At 44.0% G+C, this 24821-nt stretch overlaps 1 protein-coding gene across 5 annotated transcripts in view; it reads right to left on the bottom strand.

The window, feature by feature from the left end:
- DNAAF11 (dynein axonemal assembly factor 11) overlaps positions 1-24537 on the bottom strand; it is a 51515-nt gene extending 26978 nt beyond the window's left edge. The window contains exons 1-7 of one of the 5 annotated variants that reach the window (XM_019651269.1): positions 23999-24537; positions 20638-20805; positions 16490-16567; positions 14027-14199; positions 10457-10680; positions 4278-4469; positions 1648-1760 (exon numbers count right to left, since the gene is read on the bottom strand). In XM_019651269.1, coding sequence (XP_019506814.1) covers positions 1648-1760; positions 4278-4469; positions 10457-10680; positions 14027-14199; positions 16490-16567; positions 20638-20805; positions 23999-24008 — 958 coding nt within the window. In that variant the 5' untranslated portion in view covers positions 24009-24537. The other 4 variants (XM_019651265.1, XM_019651267.1, XM_019651266.1 and 1 more) reach the window with 4 other exon arrangements.
- Positions 24538-24821: the final 284 nt, after the last annotated feature.

The raw sequence follows: 24821 nt of genomic DNA, 5'->3' as shown, positions 1-24821 counted from the left end.
CTTGATCGCTACTCCTCAATTTTCCAGCCAGCCGACTTAAACTCTCCCTTCCTACATTACTCGAAAGGTAATTTCGGAGAGGTTTTTCTAGGGCAGAGATTGCTACCATTCCCCTCTATTTGCTCCCCCTTTTTCTGTAGTAATAGGACCCCTGATTTTTACTGGGAACAAGGTTCTGCAAAATAAGGACTATATTTTCCAGCCTCCCTTGCAGCTAGATGGGGTCATGGGATTTCGCTCTGTGAAGACAAGTGTTCTCCTTCACTCAGCAAAGTAGAAGAGATGACAGGAGGCCGAGAGGCGAACCATAGAGGCTACATAACAAGTTACTGCAATTGTCCAGGTTTTGCTGACACGGCATATGCTCCAGAGGGCACAGTGGAAGGGGTGGGAGTCAGGCAGGGGGAGGAGAGTGAGTTAGATTAGATGGTGTACAGAGCCATATGGGAATAGGATTCTGGATGATGACAGATGACCCAGGAAGGTCAGGAAGGGTGACCACAGTCGGACAGAGGTAGGTGGTGGTAGGGGAGGTGATGGGAAATCAGTTCTTCATAGAATCCCCCTAAACAGAATTAGTCTTAGAGGTGGATAAAGTGGTTAGTGTGATAAGAGGAGTGGGGCACAGAGAGCTCTGGGGGTCTCCCCTGAGCCCTGATGCTGTATGCTAAAGATAGAGATGTTTTCCCATTAGATTTTGCATCTCCATGAAGGCAGAAACCTGTCATATTCACTGCAGTATCCCCAGTGTCTGCATCGAGTCTTGTGCTGCCTTCATGCCTGCTGGATAAAGAACATATCTGTGTGCATGAAGTGTTGGGGAGAGTGAGAATATAAACTTGATCATGGAAATCACTAGAATTGGGTTACCATGAGCAATCAGACACACCACCTATTAGCTACGTGACCTTGAGCAAGTCACTTCCTCTGTCTCAGGCTCAGGTTTTGGACCTATGAAAAAGAAATGCTGCCTATCACACACGATTGCCATGCAGGGGAAATGAAGGATGCCTGGCAAACGATTTACGGTAATGGCATAGCAAACAAAATGATGAAAGTAAATAGACTCTGAGTAATGAAATGAAGCAAACGAGGTTTCGACCATGGGCTTTTTGGTCTGTATTTTGGCTGCAAGAGGCCTTTTTAGGCTGCTTTCTAGTTTTAAATTTTAAGACAGCCAGCTAGAGTAGATCAGATATTATTATGCTTGAGGATTTCCAGTTTGAATATTTTTCCTCTCTCATTAGCTTCCTGGAGGTATTTATATCGACTTCCTTCCTTAGCTCTCGAATGCTTTGTGTTCCTGGGCATGAAGTAGATGGATAGGAGATGTAGCAGCATTCTCAGCCAGCTCGTTCATGGCAGAGTTTTAAAAATTCATCAACACAACAATAATACTCTGGCAATTTTCAGGCCTAAAATTGTAGATGGTCCAAAGTTTCAGGGGATACATAAATAACTGAGATTTCCATATGTCAAGATCATTTCCTAGATGCCAAGAAACTGAAATATAGCATTATGCACTTGAAAACATAATTTGCTTTCAAATATGCACAAATGTCGTTCTTATTAGAGTCATCGAGCTTAAGAGTGGTCAGATATATTCTCTGCAGAGCAAACCTGTAGCTGTAACGACCAACAACACACGTTTTGCTTCGAAGTCGCCATACGGCCTCACGTACTTGGGCTCGTTTACGTTCAGCGCTTTCCCGTCTTCAGTGATCAGTGTCCTGGGCAGCTTCACTTTCTTCTTTTTTTCACTTAAGATGGGAGGTGGGTGGGAACAAGGGGCAGTGGGAAGAGGGAGAAAACAAAGAGAAAAGGAAAGTAATCAATATTTTTGAGAAACAGTTTAAGAAAAATGAATCAATATTTGTGATGATATCCCAGTTCACTGTAATGAAGTCCATTCTGTCGCTGAGAATTGACAGTCAAGCCAGACTTCTGCAGGGTTGTATCGATGTCTGTAAAGCAAAAATGTGACCAAGACAATTTGCCAGATAATTCGAATGGGGGAAAAAAGACTCCTTTTCATGAAATGTCCATTAATATTTAAATAAGTTGTATTTTATGCATGATTCAGCCAGACCACTGTCAATTCTCCATGTGTGTACATAGCTTCTGCTTTAGTTACAATTACAGTTTTTTTAAATGCCAAGTAGAATGTATTCTACAGAAATAAAAATATCAGTACATAAGGACCTACATAAAAGGATGTCTATCACAGCATTATCTGTAGTGGCAAAACCCTGGAACTATCATGTAAGCCCATCAATGGAGGAATGATTGGATCAATTGTGGTATATTCATGCTATTAAAAAAATGTGTTCACTCTTTACTTACTGATCTAAAACGTGATAGAAAAGTGTTGATGATGTATTTAGTGAGAACAAGTATATAAGTTCATTTTTGGTTTTTAAAAAAGAACCCATATCCTACTTTTGCAGAAATCACTCATCCAATTGTAGAGGGTAGAGAGAGTTCTAGTGAGATTGACCCACGCCTGCTAACACTCATTACGTAGAAGGGGTAGGGACAGGAGGAGAAGAGATGGAGCAAAGACGGAAAGACTCGTGGAATAACATGAAAGAAAAATGTGGAATGTAAGTTCTGTTTATTTAAAACATTATCGGGAACATACAAAAACTTACGTAGGCATATACATGGATAAGCACTAGATCAGATGGATAAATTTGTTTAGATGACAGAATTGTAGGCAATGCTTTGCCTTGGATTTCTGTTGTTTTTAGTATAGGTTTTACGTCAGTTAACTTTATTTTCAAATATAAATTTATCCACACTTTTCTGCATCTTTAACTGGGCCTCCAGGTCCAATAAGTTGATGTCTCTGTGGACTACATTATTCTCCGTGAGCCAGGACAACTAATGGGCACCAGGGGAGGCAAACAGCTAGGGACCCGCTGGCTTGGGTAGACTTCAGCGCCCTGAACAGAATGGGGGGACTTTCGTCCAAGCAGCCGTACTTTATTAGGCTGTCAGGGAAAGAAAAACTTAGCCTGACTTCCGGCTCAATATAATGTAATTTACATATATTATAAATATGTATTATATACGAGCATACGTATACATATATAAATGTAATACATATGTATCTATATGTGTGTATGTGTGCATATACATCGGAAATACAGCACATACAATATAAACATGCAGAATTTCCATTTCAAAGGGTTCTTGAGCCTGCAAGGCCCTTTCACATTTCAGGCCCATCTGATTCTCTTAACAATACCGTGGGGAGGTGAGGCAGGTATGCTAGTCCCTGTTTAACAGATGAGGAAACAGGCAAGGAGAAGGTAGGTACTTGCCCACATTCCACAGAGTAAATAGCAGAGTCATGACATGAATCCACATTTTCTGATGTTATTCCAGGGCTCTTCCCAAATTGGCCTCTCAGTGCACAAATCACCAAATTTTATCAACAAGCAGTTTAGATAACATTCCATTCTGATTTTTGTTACCTCCCTATCTAGCTATTTAATAAAGAAAAGTTTATGAAAGCAACAGAGATTGCTGATTGTTTTTCTACTCTCAGTTTCATACTCTTAGTTGCAAGAAACTAAGGAGAGATAACTGTTTTTCACTCGTGTCATTGCCACGCAGTTACTGTATTTCTGAGCTAACTGATAACGTTCCTGAGCTCATGAATTCTAAGTATTCCCATCAGTGATACATTTCACATACTAGACCTAAGCAATGACATGAAATGAAATGACACAGAGCCTATCTTTAAGAAAGCTACTCTGAAAATAATAACTTAAGCATTCTAGCTTCCAACAAATCATCAAATTATATCTAAGTAATTCGAAAGTGAAAAGCAGACTGTTAAATGTCCAAGAGAGTTGTCTTAGGAAAATATAATGCCTAATAAAACTAATTTCTGATTATTAATTTTGCAAATTAAAAGATATAAAGTGGCCATTCATCCCAAGAAGTGGCCTTTTTCTTGGTACCGTGACAATTAGCATCACTAACCCAGGCCACTATTACTCAACACATTTAAAGTGGTTACGAAACGAAAAGCATACAAAACCACACCCTGCCTAAAATGTCCTAACTCATGATATTCCAAAGAAAGTAGATTGATGTTAATAAATGTTAGCAGATACAACAAAAGGCTGAACTTACACAAAAGCAACGTTTATGTAGGGTAACTAGCAAAAGTTGAACACAGATCATGAGTAAAATAACATGCAACCATGAACATAGAGTCCATAAGAGTGTTACCACCCACTCAATGATAGGGAAAAATGGAATACCTTAATTTTTCTTGGTCTTTCCGTTGTTTTTCAATATGTCTAAGAGTTTCCAATCTAGATTCAGGAGTAAATAAAGAGGGTTTGTTCCAGAATTCCAGGTCATCCTCACAGTCATCTAGTTTCTTTTTGTTATATTCCCCTTCTTGCATTTCTGGTGCCTGGAGGCGGTCTTTGCTCTCTACAGAAGGTGGGCTAGGAAAGAACAATAGGGTGTCTGAGTTTCATCCTTACTGCTGCTGCTTAAATACCTTCTACATTTTTCTTACGTTATCCTCTTACCTTGACAACATGTGTCTAAAACAGCTTATCTGAGCCCAGTTGGAGGAAAGTATTGGGACAGGCCCTCCTCATATATCACCAGGACTACCTCAGTAATCAGATTCCAGAGATCACATACTTGGCCGATTAAGTCACCTGGGGAGCTTTAAAACAAGTACAGATTCCTGGATTCCCACCAGAGTCTATTCAGCAGATTCGGGGTGAGGCCCAGGAATCTGTGTTTTACAATATTTTGCAGGGGCTTCTGATGATCAGACAAACTCAGGGACCACTGACACTTAGCAATCACCCCATCTCCTCCAACCCACACTGCTCCCAGGGGATCTAACAGGAAAATTAGATCGTATTATTTCCAGGTTCTCTAGCTCCAAAATTCTTCAGTGGGACATATGAGATCTTCCATGGTATGGCCTCTGCCTGCTCTATGTTTCATGGGTAACTTCTGATGTAGCTTTATTTGGTCACAGTGCTATGTTCTCCTTTTTATTCCTGTTCTGTGGACTGTCAGCAAACTAAATGATGTCTCTATATGACACTGAATCAGTTCTTTATGAGATATTCAACATTCATTCAACATGGAATCAAGAAATATTTGTTGAGCATCTTCTGTGTGCCAGACACTGGACACGGCCTAGTCAAGACAGACACCACCACCTGTAGGAGATTCTATTCTAGCAAAGAGAAAATGACATTCTACAAACAGTAACCATTGAGAATAGCCTCTCTCCTCTCAGCTCATCCTAGAATATACCCTCTGCTACAAAATGATATTAAATGAAAAAATCCACATGAAGCCTTTAGTACCAAGTATGGCAAATAGTAAGTGCTCATTAAATGTTAGATGTTGTTGTTGTTACTGAAATGAGATGACACACAGGCTCATTTATTTAGTTGACCTTCAAATAAGGTGCTTTTTGAAGGGATGGAGCAAAAATACTAGAACATGAAATTTAAATAGTATAAACAGGACATAGAGTAAAATCCTGCTTAGATTCTTTACTTATGATAAAAAGGGACTAGACAGTTTAATAATCTAAGTAATGCAAATTACTGAAAATGCTTTGCCATATAGCTATAATTCTTTATGGTATTAAAAAACAATCTATTAAGGGAATCTATAATATTCTACAATATTCTAGCTAATTGTCACTGAAATAATTTGTTCCATTCTCATTTAAAAGAATTTGATTTTTGCTGGAAAGTGACTAATTAGTACACTTTTACCTTTTGCAATCTAAAAATACAACAAAAATACAAAAAAAACGTTGCACTTAAGAAAAACTACCGAAGTATCAGCTCAACAACGTAAGTCTCCAGAGATAAAATGCATATGAATGTGTGTGGCTGGCTGATGAAATCGGTTGAGCTTATTAACATACGAGCAAAACAATTTGCTCCTCAACGACCTCCTTCAAATCTGCTCCGTTGGAAGGAGCGCTCTTCCCACGTGTGAGCAGACCCCGCAGGCACGTCAAAGAACAGCCTCATCTCCGCTAACACTCGCTTGCAGGTATTAAAAGGCCGACAGTTTAAAGAAAACTTCACATCCAAATGGAAGCCCTTCCCTTCCCTCTGCAGCTTGAGACTGGGCACGGGGAGAGGGGTTCCTTCCCTCTGTACCCCGTCCCACTGGGCAGCTTCAGGTGCCTCCCGACTTCAGAAGTGTGGGCCAAGGAGCGTGGATGGGGAGCAGTAGGCAAACATCTCTTGTGAGAACGAGGCTCTTCTACTTTGGCTGTTGGTACCCTCTCTGGGGCTGATGCCTAGTGGCTGGCTTGCTCCTGTGAGCACAATTGTTGGTTCTTGGAGACACTACAAGAGCCTTCCAGGTACACTATTCCTTGCCAGAGGGATCAGCAGACTACCTGGCTTGCCATCTGTGATGGCTCCTCAGCTCCTGCCATGGACGAGCCACCCGCAGTCCCTTACGGCTGCTGCTCTCTTAGGCGGCGTCCGTTCAAAACAGCTCAAGTGCAACTCCTTCCGCCACATGCGCTGGGCCTATGGGATAGTCACAAATCCTTGCCCTGCCAACTGCTTGGAGTGTAAGCTGCGCCCATTAATGCCCGCTTTCCTGCCCTTCTGCTCCAGGCTGTTTCAGGCCACAGTTCTCCGGGCTGGAAGCAGGCTCTGTCTAGTCAAGAGATGCAATGCTTATCTCCCCTTCTTGCAGCCCCTGAGTCTCTATGGTGTGTCTTCTTGCAGCCTTGAAAGGAGAGTGGCCACCTACTCCTCCTCGACTATGTCAGCGAGTCCCCTCTAGAATGTGTAGGTTTCTGTTCCTATAGGCTAAATGGAGGGATGGGGCGACAGCTGAGGGACAGCCAGTCCTGGGGGAGAAGCAAGTAGGCACCTGCTAGGAACTCAGCTGTGTACCTCTACTGCAAGGGACGGGTCGTTTGAAACATTTGTAAACTTTCACAAACCAAGACTAGGAAGTGATCCCCAATGCATTTTATGGGCCTATTATAACTTTGATGCAAAACACCAGGAAAAAATACAATGAAAAAAGGATATTACAGCATAAAGTCATTTATGAACATAGGTTAATATTATTAAAAAAAATATTAGCAAAACGAATGGAACACCATGTTAAAATACATCATATGGACAATGTGAGCTTATTCTAGAAATTCAAGGATGCTTTAACATCGGAAAATCTATTAATGTGATTTACCACATTGACAGAAAAACATGATTATCTCAACAGATGCAGAAAAAGCATTTAATAAAAATCCAGGATCTGTGATGATTAAAAGCTCTTCATCAACCTGGATTAAAAGGAAACTTACTTACTACCAAACTTCACGGGGAACGTTATATTTAATGATGAAAAATCAAACACTCTTCTTAAAGTTAGGAACCAGATATGTATACCCACTCCTACTGCCGCTGTTCCGTACTGAAGCTCTTAGCAGGCACCATGAGGAAAACAGAAAGCAGAGGTAGAAAGATTGGAAAAAACATTTAAAGTTGCTGTTTATAAAAATTGTTTTTCTACCTAGAAAAGACAGGATAATCTACAGACTATTAAACCTTTTCAAAAATTTCAACAAGATTGATTAATACAGTATCGGTACACAGAAATCATGCGTCTCCTTATACATCAGCAAGAATAAATTATGAACCTATTTTTAAAACCTCATTCTATAAGATACTTAGAAATAAATCTAGTAAAAGATGATGTGAGACCTTTATAGAGAGAGAATTACAAAAACTTACTGAAGGACTCAGAAGGTCTAAATAGAGAGCTATTCTCAAGTTCAGCAAGGAAAGAATCAATGTCATGAAGATGTCAACTTTCCCCTAATTAACATATAAATTAAATGCAATTTCAATCAAAATGACACTGGGGATTTGGGGGGGAATTTGCATAGCGGATTCTAAAATCCTTACAGAAGAGTAAAAAACTAAAAAGAGCCAAGGTAATTTTGAAGAAATGAGAGTATCTCCTGTCAAATATCAAGATTGAGTATAAATCTGCAGGAATTAAAACCAGGGGGAGCTGCTCCCATGGAGAAGTCTAGTGAACTCCAAAATGGACCCATGTATACATGAGGAGAGGGTACATGGTAAGGGTGGTGTTACAGATCAGCGGGAGAAGGACAGCACCTTAATAAATGGTGCAGAAACAACCAGCTACCCACGTAGGAAATGATTAGCACCCTATCCTACACTGCAGTCAAAAGTTAGTTCCAGATAGACACATATGACACTGGGGTATTTTCATAAACAAGACCGCAGAGGACAAAAATAAGTTTAATTTCACAAATATCTCTGAATTCCATAAAACAGAACACTTATTAAAATTAAAGACAAGTCACAGGCTGGGAATAGATATTTGCAAAACGCATAACTACAAAAAATGTTTTCATCCAGAATATAAGAGAACTATAAATCAATAAAGAAAAATTCACAACTTACTTAAAATAGGCAGAGGGCCTGAAGAGAACCGAAACAGAAGAAATATAAATAGCCAATAAACATAGGAGAAGATAGTCAAACTCACTGGGAATTCTAGAGATGCAAATGAAATATTAGGTGCTGTTCAACCACCAACATGATTGGCTAATGTTTTAAAATATCATATTATCCAGTACTGGCAACCATTAGGAACTCTCCTATACTGTGAATACATGAACCAATTGGGTACCGTATTTGCCGGCGTATAAGACGATTTTTTGGCCCTGAAAAATATGCCTCCAAGTGGGGGGTCGTCTTATACGCCAGGTACACTTCAGATAGACTGCCCATAGTGCTTGCCCCGTGCCATAGTGGCCTCCCGATGCCCGCCCACTTCATTCCACATACCGTTCAGGCATCAGCAGCGCTGCTGGGTGTATGCTCGGCTGTTATGCGATTTTGCTGTTATGCGATTTTACCACACTCGCAAAATCGCACACAGCCGACCATATAACAAACTCTGTATTTTGAGTGGAAATGTTAGGGGGTCGTCTTATACGCCGAGTCGTCTTATACGCCGGCAAATACGGTAATTAAAGCATAGAAAGTTGAAAAATACTCCTACCTGATGATGTGGCAATGTCACTGCTGAATACCCTAGAGAAATTTCATACCTGCACAAGCAGACATGTGCAGCACTGTCTGAAACAATGAAAGGAGGAGAACAACCTATGAGGCCACCCAAGGAAGGGTGACTGCCCCAGGCTGATGTGCAGCTGGCCGCCCCTAGGAGAGCCATGCAGGCTGTTTGGGACGGTGCACGCCGGACTGATCAGGCCAGTGAACCACTACTGTTAAGAGATTTTAAACATTGCCTCTAGGACACATTATGATTTATTCATCCAATGAATTTCCACAGCTAGAATGAATGAACTAGTTCTGCACGTATTCATCTGCATAAATCTCAAAAACATAATGAATGAAAAGCAAAGCGGTAGAAAGATAATCATTCATGCTACAAAAGCACACCTAAGTACTCTTGTTTAGGAGGCATAATTACACAGAGAATATATTAAAAATGTGGATGGGCTAGACATACACGAAATGTATTCTAGCTGTAGGATGACAGACACCACTGGGAATGAAAGGAGGAATGGGATGGGGGAGGAACCCTTAGGGAACGGCTACTCTACCAGTGATTTTATTTCTTATTTAAAAAAAAGATCCAAAGCCAACATGCAAATGATTGATATTTATTACGTCTGGATGGTGGAACTATAACTGCCGACTTATTTTTTTAACATGGACGTATGTCTGAAAATTTTATAATTATGATTTTCGCAAGTTTAAGAGATTCTGTTATCAAAATATTTACAGCTTTTACCGCATGGAATCAAACCAACTATAGACTGTGACTACAGATGCAATTTACTTAAACAAGCATAAAAAAATTCATGTTTGTAAAAAAAAAAAGACCAGTTAGAGGCTTATTAATCACATGAAAAAATGTATTCATTATATTGGGTTGTCGGAAAAGTCATGATGTATTTTTTCTGTTTTTCGTTGCAAAAATGCATCATGACTTTTCCGACAACCCAATATAATAGAACATTTTATGATGCAACCAAAAGTATTCTATTTATAATAATGTGATTTGCATTCAGCTCTTCTAAAATATTCCTACTTAACAAATCAAAGTATACGCCTGTTAATTCATCTTCACTGTGCACGTATTAGAAAGATTTTTGTCTGAGGAGAAGCTTAAATGCAAATTCAAGTTGCAAGTCTGGAAAGACATTGTTTTCCTAAGGGAAAAAACCCTCACAGAACTGTCACAGACAGTTCTCATAATCTTTCCCCCCAAATTCACATAAAAACATATTCTTCAAATTAATCATCTGGAATATGAGTGATACTGTGAACACCTTAGGAAAAGAACACAGTTTGCTGCTTCTAACAAACGTTAACTCAAAAGTAAACTCTAATAATTTACATACAGAGTAGAAGCGATGTCAGTGAACAAACATCCATCAAAACCTGGGTGGCTTTTCTTTTCTTTGTTTTCATTCTCTTCCTGCAGTTTCCTCTGGGCCTCTTCCTTGTCTTGGGCTCGTCTGAGGCAGTAAGCTTTCTCCTGCTCTCTGATTTGTCGTTCAATTACTGGAAAGTTCTGTAATGCCTGAATCCTTTCTGAACGTTCTATTTCTTTACCGTCCAACCACTTGAATAAAAAATAAACCAAGACAGAGCCATTGTTCAAGAGTTGCCATTTGCATCAGCCCCAGGTTAACTTTGATTGGAATGTTTTAAACTTAGAAATAATGAGTAATGCACCATAGTGATATGGAATTAAAAGCAAAGTACTTAACGGGAAACATCAGAAACTTTGACTTCAATGTTTATTTCATACAATTAACACAGTTTACAAATTGTCTTTACTGGTAATAACAAGTAGGTCTTCTGTTGAAACCAATTACTAATGACGAGCTCTCAGATATATTAATTCTGTAACTACTCACTATATCAAGAATTTCAATGCCCCAAGTCAAACCATAGCTCTAAAGTATAACAGTGACCCTTCCCAAATGCGCTCTACAAGAAAGGGCCTTGTATATCACACAAAATTGAGCTCTAATACCTATGAGCCCATGTTCTACCCCTCACCACACAGACAAGAAACAGAAAAGCTCACACTGAGAGATCCTAACAAATTTGGGACTTTGCCATATATCTGCCAGCACCTGTTCCCAGGGTCTTCTTACTGGATATAATTTATTTGACGATTTCTGTTTGGTAGTCTTTGAAATGGGTCCAAGCTTCATTCAAGCCAAAATTACACCTGAGTTTGGAAAGCCTAATGAGCTGAGAGATGAAGTTTTAAGTTGTGCGTTAAGAGTATTCCCTGGAAAAAAAAAAGCAACCAAAAAAAAAATAAAAGAAAGAAAAAGAGTATTCCTTGGTTTTTACGTAGGATTCCTGCAACACAGAGGTAAGGTGCCCATACTTACTGATAATCACTGCACAAGTGGTGTAGCAAAGAGGAAGAGAAACTAAGATTCATCAAAGGCCTCAGAGAATTCATTTAAAGAAGCAATTATCATCCCATTATAGATTAGAAAAATGAGGCACGCCACTCATAGGCGTGGAGACATGAGACACACCTGGTAATGCCCGCGGGCAACCTTTTCCCACACTACACGACGGCGCCCTCTTCCTGCCAGGACTGGCTCAGACACTGGGGACGGGATACTTGGAAAGGACTGGCTCTCCTCACACCTCTTCTAGGTGTCTGTCTAAATAATTACCCCATTGTTATGAATTTAATGGTATCTCCTTCCCCCAAAAAAGTTATGTTGACCTTCTGACCCCCAAAGCTCAGACTGTGACCTTATTGGGAAACAGGGTCATTGCAGATGTCATGCGTTAGGATGAGGTCATCTTGGAGTAGGGTGGGCCCCTAATCCAACATGACTGGTGTCCTTATAAAAAGGACGCCGTGCGCAGATGCCGCAACACAGGAGAAGGCCGTGTGAAGATAAAGGCAGAGATGAGAGTGATGCTAGTACAAGCCAAGGAACGTCAGACAGCCAGCGACCACCTGAAGCGGGAAAGGCATGGACCGGAGTCCCCTCACAGCTCTCAGAAGGACCCAACCCTGCTGACACCTTTGATTCGGGACTTCTAGCCTCCAGAACTGGGACATAATAACTTTCTGGTGTTTACGCCTCCCAGTTGTTACGGCACCCCTAGGAAAATAATACACCTATTAGCACAATTCCTTCCAAGTAACTCCCAAGCTCTCAGTGCAATGGCGATTAAGATTCTAAAGCCGAACCACCTGTTTTTCAACACTAGTAAACACATTTATGGATGCTGTTTTTCAAAGAGGGGCTGTGGCTCAGTGTTAACAGCTGAATTAGGTCAGTCTTTCAGAAAGGAAATACTTCCTCGGAAAGGAAATACTTGCTTTGAATACCGACCTGGAGAGATGCAGTGAGAGTGGTCTAGTGTGACTTTCTGGTTCAAATCCCACCTCAGCCGCCTGCCAGGTGTGTCAGCTTAACCAGGGAGCCCTGGCTTCCTCATCTCTGAGAGCACTCCCTTTCTCCCTGCAAGGGTCCAGGAGGGCCAGAGATGTGCCCAAAGCGCCTGGCACCACCTTGGCCCAGGTTTTAGGCATCTTTCCGATGGCTGTCACCAACAGCTAGCTTGAACACAGCAGCACTGACATGGGCTCAGCTGTGACAGCCCCTGCCCCTTTCCAGAGAAATGGCTCACAGTGTGACACACACTACAGGGCCCATTTCTAAGATATTCTGGTTCCCATCAGTTCATTGATGATCAAGCTAGATCATGTTTGAGCCAATTTATCATTTATTGTAAATATACATTCTAGATTCAATGATCTGTGTCACCCATTCTTTTAAAGACACTTTCCATGAGAAGAAACGTGTTCCGTTAACCCCGAAATCTCAACTACACAGAACACCACAGTCTAAAAACAAATGTCAGAGGCGGCCGGTTAGCTCAGGTGGTTAGAGCGCAGTGCTCATAACAGCAAGGTTGCCAGTTCGATCCCCACATGGACCATGGAGCTGTGCCTTCCACAACTAGATTGAAACAACTACTTGACTTGGAGCTTATGGGTCCTGGAAAAACACACTGTTCTACAATTTAAAAAAAAAGAAGAAGAAAAAGTTTAAAAACAAATGTCATCTGAGAATGGAAGAAAATGCCAACGCATCCATGCATCCTCTTTGTAGAAGCATGGGGCCACATGCAGGTTGAGCACTCTTGGGATTCCGTGAAAATTAACATAACTAATTTAATATGCTCAAGGTGCATGATTTGTCTAGAAAACCATATGCTTTTTCCTAGTTCCAACAATATCAGATCGGGGGACATATAGTGTAAGAGTTTAGCACAGAGAGCAGTGGTTCTCAAATGAACTCCCTGGACCAGCAGTGTCAGCGTCACCTAAGAGCCTGTTAGAAATGCAGTGTCTTGGGTGTTATCATCAGACCCACTGGATCAGAAACTCTGGGGCTAGGACCAGCAAACACCATCCAAGTATTTCAAAACATACCAAAGTCTGAGAACCTCTACCACAGAGAACAAGTGAATGGAAAAACAATAAAATAATAATAATTACAAAAGCACTCAGAATAATAAGAATTACAAAAGTAATTCATAACAAGATTATGAAATACAAAGGTATATGTAACTGTGGCGACCTCAAAATCCCTAAGCTTTGGGTTTGCTGTTAGTAAGGATGAACACTCTTCGCAACAATGACCTGAACTCATCAAGAAGTAGTTCGATTCAGCCCTGTGTATTCCGAATGAGCAAGGAGAAAAGGATGCAATTTATTCTTCAGGGATTTATTAAAGCACTTAAAACAATTTTAGAGGCTCAGTAAGTCAAAGAATTGGTTTTGATTTTCTGGACTATTTCATTCTCTCCAGCAAGCAACTCATGTCCCTGCCAATGCTGTGAATAACCCAGGCCTTGCTGCGGTTGCTTGTTTTTATTTTTCTGAGATTTCTGCATCACTGGAAAAAACATACCTTTAATTGTTGCAGAGTGGCCACCACAAATGGCCGGTAGCCGTCAAAGTCAGCACATGGGTTTCCCATGAGAAACAGCTCCTTCAGGTGGATATTGTGCTGCAGGGTTTTAACGCTGCTCAGCTCGCCAATGAAATTTACGGTCAAGTCAAGTTTCGTCAGCCCTTCACATCCTGTGGAGAGAAGTGAAAAGAAAACAAAGCAAAAACAAAACAAAACAAAATCACACTGGTAACAAAATGTGAGCAATACACAGCACATAATAGAAGCAACAGTTGCCATATATTAAGTCTGCTGATTAACTGCCTTGCTTACCAAGTCCAATCTCTGTCACATCCTTGCTGTGTGACCTTGGAAAAGTTACAAGCCTCAGCCTTCTCTTCTGTAGGATTAGAATAGTATTGGTACCCAACTCGGGGGTTGTGAAAACAATAGGATGATTCAGGTAAAGCGCTTAGCACAGTGTCTTTCACCCAGATAGCGTCAGTAAATATTAGCTAGGGTTAGAAGTAGCCCAATTAGCTCTCTTGTGACTATCACGTGGCTTCTTGGACAATGTGCCTACAGGGCAAGAAGGATGCTTGCCGTTGCCTGAGCAAAGGGTTTGCAGTTTCTTTCTGTGACTTAAGGAAGAAGTGATCAGGTTTAGACGGCAGCCTCCATGGGCTGGGTCCAGGACGAGGCTCTCTCCCTGTGACTGACTCACTCTTATTAGATTGACACGTCTGATTTTGCAAACTTCAGTATCTTTAGAGTCAGCTCCAGCCGACAACCCAGCTCTGTCTTGTTCTAGACTCACTTCTTCCAACTTCTACAGCATTCTACCCTCCCCATGTGCTTTCTGGCTATATACTGCTTTTCTGCCATTACTTTGTGGCTATATACGAGTAACTTGGGGGTGAACGTTGGTTCCTGATATATTAATTCACCAAAGTGAACTTGATTCAGATTAGTTCATTGCTTTGTAGCCAATGTCACCTTTGGGCAAGTTTTGCTCATTGCCGAAGGCTATATAGGGTCTGTCTATCCAGTTTCCTCCTCTTTCACTTCAAACCTTTAAAATTAAACAAAAAGTCTGCGTATCTCACAGCAGACGCCATGCGCACAAACATATCCTGGAGCTGCCCTGCGCCCGGGGCGCCCATGGAAGAGCTGGAAAGTGGACGGCACAAGGAAGGAGCATGCAGGTAACAGGCCTGTGGGGGGCTGCGGGCGGGGGCGCCCAAAGCTCAAAAAGACTATAGTGATGATGCTGCCCTCTAGTGGTGGATGACCAAAACATAGAACTTTTCGCAAAAATAGAACTTTTCCCATTCTTTCAGATACTTGCATAAAAATAGTAAGTCCCGGACAAGCCAACCAAGAGTGAGCGTTTTAATGATTCCTCTGACATTTTAAATTGGTATTTTACTGCCGCAAAACATGGACACTGAGTAAATTTTGTTATTCCATTTGTTCACACGAGGACACAGTAACGGCTGCAGAGTGGTAGCTGAGAGAGCAATGGCTCCATTTCTAAGGAGGAAAAATGCCAGCCATGGGAAGAATCATCTCCACTCCAGCACTGATAGTATTTGATATTATCAGTGATGATATTTTAGGCTTTGAGGGTGAACATTTAAAACGTATGATGAATATTTATGTCTTGGTTGGTATTTGACTTTGATAGTTGCTGAAATATCAATTTCTAAGGAGGTAAATAGGCTAAAATCTACCATCACCTAAGTCAAACCCTCCGAGCCTCAGCTACTGGCAGATGGGAGTGGGGTGGGGAGAGCGGCTTGCCTGCCTCTGCGCCACGTGCCTCTGCACCACGGCCCTGCGCTCTGCGGGAAAGCCAGCCAGTCGCCGTGTCCTGCTCACACAGAGCCCTCCGGCAGCCCTGCCAGCCAGGCGAGCGGCTGGAGGTGCAGACACAACCTCACGGCTGCAGACGAGCCCACACCAGCCACCCAACCAACCCCATCCTTTGTGATTATGAAAAGTCACCAAATGTTACCAGACACGCAGGAAAGCAGTAACAGTACAAAACAGAAGCCTGCCAAGTAAAACAGGAAACCTTCCAGGAGGCAGCACAAGACAGGTCTAAATAGGAATGCAGGTAGAGCGGCATGGAAGATCAATCTAGTGCAACCAAAATATATATTTAAAAGAAATCTGAGGGGGCGATCAGGGAAAACAGAGGCGATGGATATGTCTATTACTTTGATTGTGGTGATGGCTTCCTGGGTGTGGGCATATGTCCAAACGCATCAAATTACATGCATTAAATACGTACAGGTCTCTGTATATCAATTATACCTCAATCAAGCTAGTATTAAAAAAGAAAATAACTGTGCTCCAAAGGACACCATCAAAGGAACTGACAAGAAAACAAGAGAATATATTGTTTAAGCAATACTGTTCAAATCTAATTTCAAATCTCAATTTGCATTCACAGTAAAATAAGAGGAAAATTCTTACCTTCCAAATTTTCAATTTTTTCAATGTTGTTTAAAGCTAAATTCAAATATTCAAGTTTCTTGAGTTTGCTAACATTTTCTGAAACATACAAATAATGTAATTAACCTTAGAGACAAAAGACATGTTTACATAATCTATTGTAAAGATGATAAAGAGAACCTAAGAATCAGTATGTTGGTTTTCCAAATCCATACCTGTACATCACGCACTGTTGACTGCCCACGCGACGTCCATTTCTGCCTCCATCCTTCCTAATGGAAGCCAGTTCTGCTCATGTCTCTACCCAGCCCCAACTCCAGGGGTGAGGCTTAACCAAGCTGGGCCAGTGCATGGCAATCCCATGTCCCTTGCTAGTGACAGCTCAGGAGCAGTCTTAAGTCAACCAGCCCATGTGAAGCGGGACAGGGCATGCACACCAGATGCTCCCAACCAGGTGAAAAGACAAGATCTCTACCCGACACTTGAGGATTTCCTTTCTTTTTTTTTTTCCTGCTGGATGTTACAAAGGAAGGAAGTGTTGTCCCTCTTGATACCCAGTCCTCTTGAAGCCAGTAGGGGACCAGCTCTGGGACGAAGCGCACTGTGGCTGGTGGAGTAGACCAAAGGAATCAACCAACCGAGAGATGGAGCCAGCCCCGTCTCTAGACTGATGGTTGGGTAAGATACTGGTTTCTGTACAGGGAAGCCACATTGAGTTGGGTTCTCCTTTACTCGCCCAAATCATCCTGAAACAGGATTATCATTTTTAATAAATATAAAATCCCATAAAGGCAAAACACCAAGCATGAGTAAGTCAAGGGATCGCTGTAGGATGGGGCCTTTTAGAAACAGCTCATACAGCCATATCTAAGGTCAACAAATGCATACTGTATGCCATGTAATTTTCTAAGCCTTTTGCATATGTTATGTCATTCATCCTCAGAACAACCCTATGAGGTAAAAACTCTATTACTGTTTTCCTTTTACAAACGAGAATACCAAGGTGTGAAGAATTAATGCCCTTGTTCAAGGTTAAGTGGTAAGAGGCAGAAAATCTAAGCCAGAGCTTGGCAGTAAATCATTGCACTAGACCTTGAAAGAACAGTCCTTCCTAAGACGACATGAATGTAAGAAACCCTGCTAAGGAATGTGTGTTTGAGCAGTCCCACTTAAAGAATGGTTCTTCTAACCATTTTTCAGGGATATTACGAAGATCAAAAATGATGATTTATAATCATCACCCTTATCATCATTGCATTTCATTTAACATTCACAAAATATCATGCACTTATTCCCACCGACCTGAGAGCAACAGTTTTCTTTTTTAGGCCTCATTTTTCAAAATTTACTCATTTGAAAATTTACTCATTTTTCAAAGTGAGGATTTTAGAAAAAAATCACTCAAGTGTCTCTCAGCGATTCGATTACCCTAATTAATACTGACTTTAGTAAAGGCTCTCTAGGCAGCATCTGAGCGTTCAAGAGTCAACAGGTCTGTAGAGGCCTTTGTGCTGAGGATTATGATACGCAAGAGTGTCTGGTCTGCACCCTGAACAAAAACACCTAAAGTGATCATGGTTAAGATCGCCAGCCCGCAATCAAATACCTCTTCCTTCCCCACACTTGTCATATGTATCCTAACCCTCTACAGGCTAAAAGAGTCATCTAGTAGAAAAAGAAAGGTAAGATTTGTTCTGGAAGTATGTCCTACATTAACTCATCCAAAGCAGCGAGCCAAATGGGTCAGGAAGAAAAAGGGACTCTGTCAGTAAAAACGGACTGAGCCTCTGAGCAGCAGGAAGGAAGTCGGAGCGTTCTAGCCCAGACCATCCTGGAAGCAGCAGCTCTGCCATAACCAGAGTCGTGGGCCCACCTCTCCCCAACTCGAGCAGCTCTGGGGCTCTCAGCTTTGCCCAGGCCAGAGGCTCGTGGGAAAGTCATTCCCAGTGCAGATTCTGGGAAACTGCCCCCACAGACTCTGGGTCAGTAGGTGTGGGATGGGACCTGCGCCCCACTTTCACAGGACCCCAGAGGTCCTCAGCTCACACCTGGACCAACACTGAGCAGAGCCTTTGCCCCCTCGCAGCCCATCTGCATCTCCCAGTGAGGAACAGAACTTCACGAAGGGCGACTGTTTCTGCAAAGTGCTATTTATTTCAGTGGCACAAGAGTAAGTCTGAATCCAAGAGGAATAGTGTTACTAGCGAAATAAACGCCTAAATGCCTATGGGTGGGGTAGCACTGAAAAATCCCATTATTAAAATTTAAAAGGGTGTTTAATTTAAGAATACTTTAGAAGCAAAAATGTAAGCCTCCTCACAGCTCTGAAAAGGACTGAAATGTGATGCTACTAATGAGTAATTGTGATGGGCCCAGCTGTGGAGATGGAAATTGCGAGAATGCTTTCAGATCAGTACAATGAGGCTGGCTCTTCAATGACCCCACGCGTGAAAGCTGGGGGTTGTCTGTAACAGCCTTTTAATTGAACCATGTGCCAGAGTTTCAAATTCCTGGTCAAGTAAAAGATGCCGAAAATAATTACCTGAAGAAACAGCTCTAGTAAGTCTTCAGAAAAGAGGATGCAAATTCTAGGCTTTTTGCTACCATAGGGCCAATTTTGAATTATCCACCCAACTATTATAGAGGCCACCACACCGCCGAGGTTTCTCAAGCTCAGCAATGCCTACATTTGAGGCCGGGTAACTCTTCCTCGTGTGTTACTTCCCCAGGTAACTCTTCCTGGGCCCTGAAGGGTGGTTAGCAGATCCCTGGCCTCGGCACACTGCATGCCATTAGCTGCCCTAACACACACACACACACACACACACACACACACACACACACACAACCAAAAATGTCTCCAGACATTGCCACATGCCCCTGTTGAGAACCCCTGCACAGCAGTAGGGATAGTTCAAATACAACCTTAAAGCCTGACCTCTGGGCGCCTGTGCCGAAACCCACAGGCGCTGGCGCTCCCTGTGCCTCATAAACCCCAACGCCATTCCTTTTCCTCTAACTCTGTTCAGTTCTCCCCTCATTTGGCTAGCCTGGGGTACCTGACAATATTAACAACAGCAGCAGCTATCATCTGATGAGTGAGTGCAATGCTATGCATATCGTCTCATGTAGTCCTGATACCACTTCTGGGTGTTAGCTGTTATTATCCCCGTTTTACAGATGGCAAGACTGAGACTTGGGCAACCTCACTGACTTGCCTCACTTCACACAGATGCTAAGTGGCAGAGGTGGGGCTCAGGCCCAGGTGCGCCTGACGTCAGGGCCTGCGCCTGCTCTTACCACTAAACCACACTGTGCTCTTCTGCGTGTTGGGGGACACTCCTCCTGTTTCCGTGTGGCAGGACCCCATTTCAGTGACTCCACCGTCCTCCTTTCTGTCTGCCCCTTAACCCACGCTTCCCTGGGGTGGGGGCGGGGGGGGGAACCACTGACTTATCTGATGGATGAATTGGGAGAAGTAACTGCGTATGCCTTGCCCCACCCACTCTCCTGGCCCCTAGGATCTGCCTGCCAGCAGGGGGCACAGGCCTCCTGCCATAAAGCAGGGGCTCCGTGTGGGTACCACATTTTCCAAAGAGTTTTGTCAGCTATAATGCTGATATTTTGATCTCCATCCACCTGACTCCGATATGTACCTCTCATTTCATTCCAAACTGGAGCAGTAAACAGGGGCGCCATCGTGGAAGCCCCTGGACAGCCATTCCTGAGTGCCGCACCTCACACACAAGCCTTCTCCAGACATTGGGCAGGACAAGATATCACAAGCTGTGGTCACCGACGAGGACTCGGCTCCCACAGGATCCACTCAGCTGCACAGAGTGAGGGAAATCCTGACACATGCCAGGGCTATGTCCTTCCTTCCTTTCACACTTCAAAGCTGGGCTGCGCGTGAGCAGGTCGGCTAACGTGCTCCCTGCCTTTAATGCTCTCCGCAAATCCTTGATGGAAATCCCTAGGAGCAAGGAGGCTGAGCATGCCCGGGAAGGTTCTGGAAGGTTCTGGAACGCTCCATGCACAGCTGCTGAGGCAGGCTGTGTCCCACGTCCCACCTAATTCTTTGTCTCCCTCTAAGCATAACACTGCCTTCTCCAAAGTTCTCCCACCCACAATGTTAAAGAAACCATGAGAACAAAGTCCTGAACACTTACCAATTTTCCCAATGAGATTATTTTGAAGGTAGAGGATTTTCAAATCCCGGCACCATTTGTCAATATGTTCTAGCCTTTCTATTTCCTGCTGATGCAAGGAGAGCTCCTCCAGGGAAAAAATTATGCAGTCATTGTGCTCAGCATTCCGTCTGATAAGGTCTTCTGTGACTGAAAGAAAATTGGTTACACATCACACTTCCGTCCTTGTGCTCATCATCAGTTTTATACGTTACTGATGCATTGGTTTTTTTCTTTGCAGGTAAGTGTCCGTTCTCCAGGCCCAAGTGTTTCGAAGGGAAAGCGATCAGAGAAGTGCTGCCCCCTGCTGGACGATTTGTGACGCCACGATGAGTCAGAGGGAAGAAAAATGGATGCCACACTTTTTGTCTCCTTAGCGCAGGGTGCACACACATTTTGCTGTGTGAACGGAGACAGAGTTGATGGGTAGTGACTATAAAAATGTCGATGCGGAATCCTGTGGTGGTATCATGTCCAAGTGGATGGGACCCATTGAATAAGCCAACAGAAAGCAACTTGCTACTGAGAGGCACCGTGGGGCTGACAGAGGGCAGAAATACGAACGCATCTCCCACAGAGCGATACGGAAAGGCTCATCCACTCCTTCATTCCACTGGTATGAAGTAATATATCTACAGTTGAAGAGAAAGGCGAGGAAGGCCCCAGACTCTGCACTGCCATCGTATAAAGCAACCACCGCTTGGTCTGTTTCCAGGCAGAATAAAGGAAGCTGCTCGTAGGAGGGGTGACGAGTCTCCTCCTCAGTGACATGCAGGACTGGGTTGGCCTGATGGTGGCACCAAGGGACTGGCGACAACACCCTGGACCACAGCTGGCGCCAAGAACAAGATGCAAAGCATCTTCATAAGACGCACTGAAATCAAGAAGGTGGTGACAACAGAGAAACCCTGCAACTCCAGTCCTATTAGGAAAACGATTGACCCACTTGAACCCCCACATTTTAGGAATGGGGAGCTCTTGCAGGTGCACCCCAAGAGATAATAAAGATTCACTCGTTGCCCATGTACAAGGTGCCTGGCGCTGTCCTAAAAGCTTTGCATGCAATAACATGTGAGTAGGTACAACACCTATTTACATTTGTCAGATGAGAAGCGGAGGCCAGAGAGTTTTTAAATTTGCCCAAGGTCTTGGTAGGGCATGTTAGAGCCCCCTTTTAAATGTGGGAGGCTGGCACCTGACCACGTGCTCTTAATGGTGGTGCTTCACTGTCCCCAGCACAAGCAAGTAAGACCTCTGGCGGTGCCGCGGGCTTCCTACGTGCACACGCTGGGGAGCCAAGTTCTTCACAGCACCTTCGGCAGCCCCACGGCCATGCCACCTCCTCAAAGTGGAGTCTGCCTTTATTAAAAAAATGTGAAAACGTGTGAACCCCATCATTTGTTTGCTGTTGATTGAACCCTCTGCTACTTCTGGTGTTAGCATGGGGTAGCTTGCAATGACAGTTCTTTGGAAGAAAGATGAGGGAAATGTAGAGGATGAGAGATTAAAATACCACATGAGGAATGTCCCCACTGCTGTGAGCTTTGGCTCAACCAACAGGGAGGGATGGGTGCAAAGCAGGTAGTGGGGTGGGGTGGGGGGGCAGGCCACGGTGGCCCGGGAAGGAAGGACACTCAGGGCAGCCCCGCCAGCTCTGGCTCGCTGGGGTCCCTACTGCCGACTGCGCTCTGCTGTCTCTGGCTGCCACTGCAAGGAGGCAAACCAGCTCAAATACAGGGCTCTATTCAGGGAAACGGGGGGGGGGGGGGGGACTTTCTGAGAACTAGGCCTGTAAAAGAAAGGGCATTAAAACTACTCTCCAAGTGTCCCACCACCAAAGTTGGTTCTAACAGTAAATCAACCGATAGCAAATAAATGGTGCAGCCCAGCTGAGAATACAGCGAAGCTGCTGTGGAACGTCCAGTGGATTATCTGCATCTGTAATGTGGCTATAAGGATTCTCTTAGCAAGGATTCGAGATGGGTTAAGGGGCTGAGATGGCACGCCCCATGTTATTGCAGCTAACTGACTGAAATGGAATTACTCACCATGTGGAGAAGACCCTCAGTGACCAATGGTGCATATAGGATGGAAACTACAGCAATCCATGGCGAAAGGGGATTTGGGGGGGCCTTGCTCTCATTAGACCAGGAGTCAACGGGGCCAGAAGGACTGGCCCATCCCGAGCCCATGGCCTTTCCTCTAGAAACACAAAGCATCGCCAAGGCATTTTTGTTTTAGAGTGGGGACATGTGGGGGCCAGGTAATAAACGGAATCACACTGGTGTCTAGAGTGAGCCCGCAATTTGTTAATCCATTAACAAATGCTGGAGAACATCTGGGTTGTTTCCATATGTTTAGTTCCTATGAAAGCAGGTGCTATAAATATTCATACACGACTCTCTGTGTGGATCAAGGTTTTCATTGGTAATATTTGGGAGTAAAATGGGTGGGTTACAGTAGAGAAACAAAATTTTCATTTAATTTTTTTAAGACTGCCTAATTTTTTTGTCTATTGCTTGATGAAAGAGTATGACAGGAAATATCAGTTAACTGTTAAGACATGGGGGGGGGCTTTCACATTTACAAATCGCCCACCTTCTCCACTGCCAGCTCTTCCAAGGCAGAAACACTGTCAGCTAGCACAGTCTCTTAATTTAAAAAAAATATTAATTATGACACTTTTACAAGCGATCAATTAGGGTGAGCTGTGCCAAATGCCATTTGAGCAGGTCAAAAACGATGCTGGTATCAAAAGGGTCCCAGCTCACAGAAGTGGTTCGATCTAATATAAATAACTGTCAATCCTACCACTTTCCACATCGTCTTGGTCTTTTTTAAAGGGATACTTTTGCAACACGTACTATGCCTGAACAGCAATACTAATATTGCCTTCGTTTTGGAGATGAGGACGCTTAGGCCCAAAGGGGTGAAGCCGTTCGCTCCAAGTCTCATAGCTGGTAGGGGGCGGAGGCAGCCCCCCCGAAGGCGTGTGAAGGCTGCGGCTCTGAGGCTGTCGGCTAGGCCGGGACCACACAGCAGGCGAGGCGCAGGCGCGCGGGCGGGAACCCCGTGTGCCACCCCCCGCACAGCCGCTGCCCCCTCTCCTCCACCCACCCCCTCGCCCACCCCATCTCTACGGAAGAGGAGCCTGAGTCTCTCAAAGGCCAGGCTGCCCGGCAGGTTGGAGGAGGGCGAAGGGACGGGCTTTGCTGAGTGGGGCCGGGTCCTCGGGCGGGAAGGGGGCGTGACGGTCGGGGGCTGGAGCTGAGGGTCCCAAAGGCCTTGGGACGATGCCTGGAAGGGGGTCGATCGAGGGCAGAGGGTGGGAGGGGGCGCTTACTCCGGCCCATGGCGCCTCTCCCGTGCGTGGGCCTCGGACCCTCCAGGACACCCCTCACGCTGCCCGGTCACGTCTCTGCGCGTCCGCGCCGGCTCTTGGGAGCCATGGCAACGGGGTCCCTACGGAGGCCGCGCGGGACCACGCGGCGCCGCGTTTCCTGCGCTCAGGCGGAGCAGGAAGGTAAGGCTCCGAGGTGGAGGGGCTGCGGGGAGGAGACAGGGGCTCCCCGCACCCCAGGCCTCGCCCACGTCCACGTCTCCACCGTCTGCCTTCCTCACATTGCTTCCCTCTCGCCAAACCACCTGGCCAGACTGGACCGAGAAACTACAGGACGCTCCTTTCCTGATGGGACCTGCCTGCTGGCGTGCGCGCCTCTTACCCTCCCCCGGACCGTTTCTTTCCTCTTTGTGTTTTATTTAACACCTTCCAGAGCCAGGAGATCTGGATTTGGCCCCCGCTCTATTTACTAGCGCTGTGACCTTAAACTTCCTTAGCCTCAGTTTCCCCCTCTGTAAGATGAGGAATAATAACCTCGGCCGGCCAAGTGGCGCGATGGTTAAGAACTGGCTTGGGACGCTAGAGGGCCCCGGTTCGGATCCCACATGTGAGGGCCAGTGATACTGCCCTCCACAAAAAAAGAATAATTAAAATAATGATAATAATAATAATAACCTCAAGGGTCGTTGTAATGCTTTAATGAGGTCATTGAGTGAATGAGAGACACGTAAAAAAAAACAACAGCGAGCCCAGTATAAAGGTTAGTTGTCATCTCTTTAAAGCCACAGCCCAATATCGGTCAATTTCTTGCTAAAAAGTTTTCTAA

The sequence above is a fragment of the Hipposideros armiger genome, unplaced genomic scaffold, assembly GCF_001890085.2.
Source record: "Hipposideros armiger isolate ML-2016 unplaced genomic scaffold, ASM189008v1 scaffold_157, whole genome shotgun sequence".
NCBI classification, from domain to species: Eukaryota; Metazoa; Chordata; class Mammalia; order Chiroptera; family Hipposideridae; genus Hipposideros; species Hipposideros armiger.
Note: the sequence above shows the minus strand (reverse complement) of the source record. Positions and strands in the feature narration are given on the sequence as shown.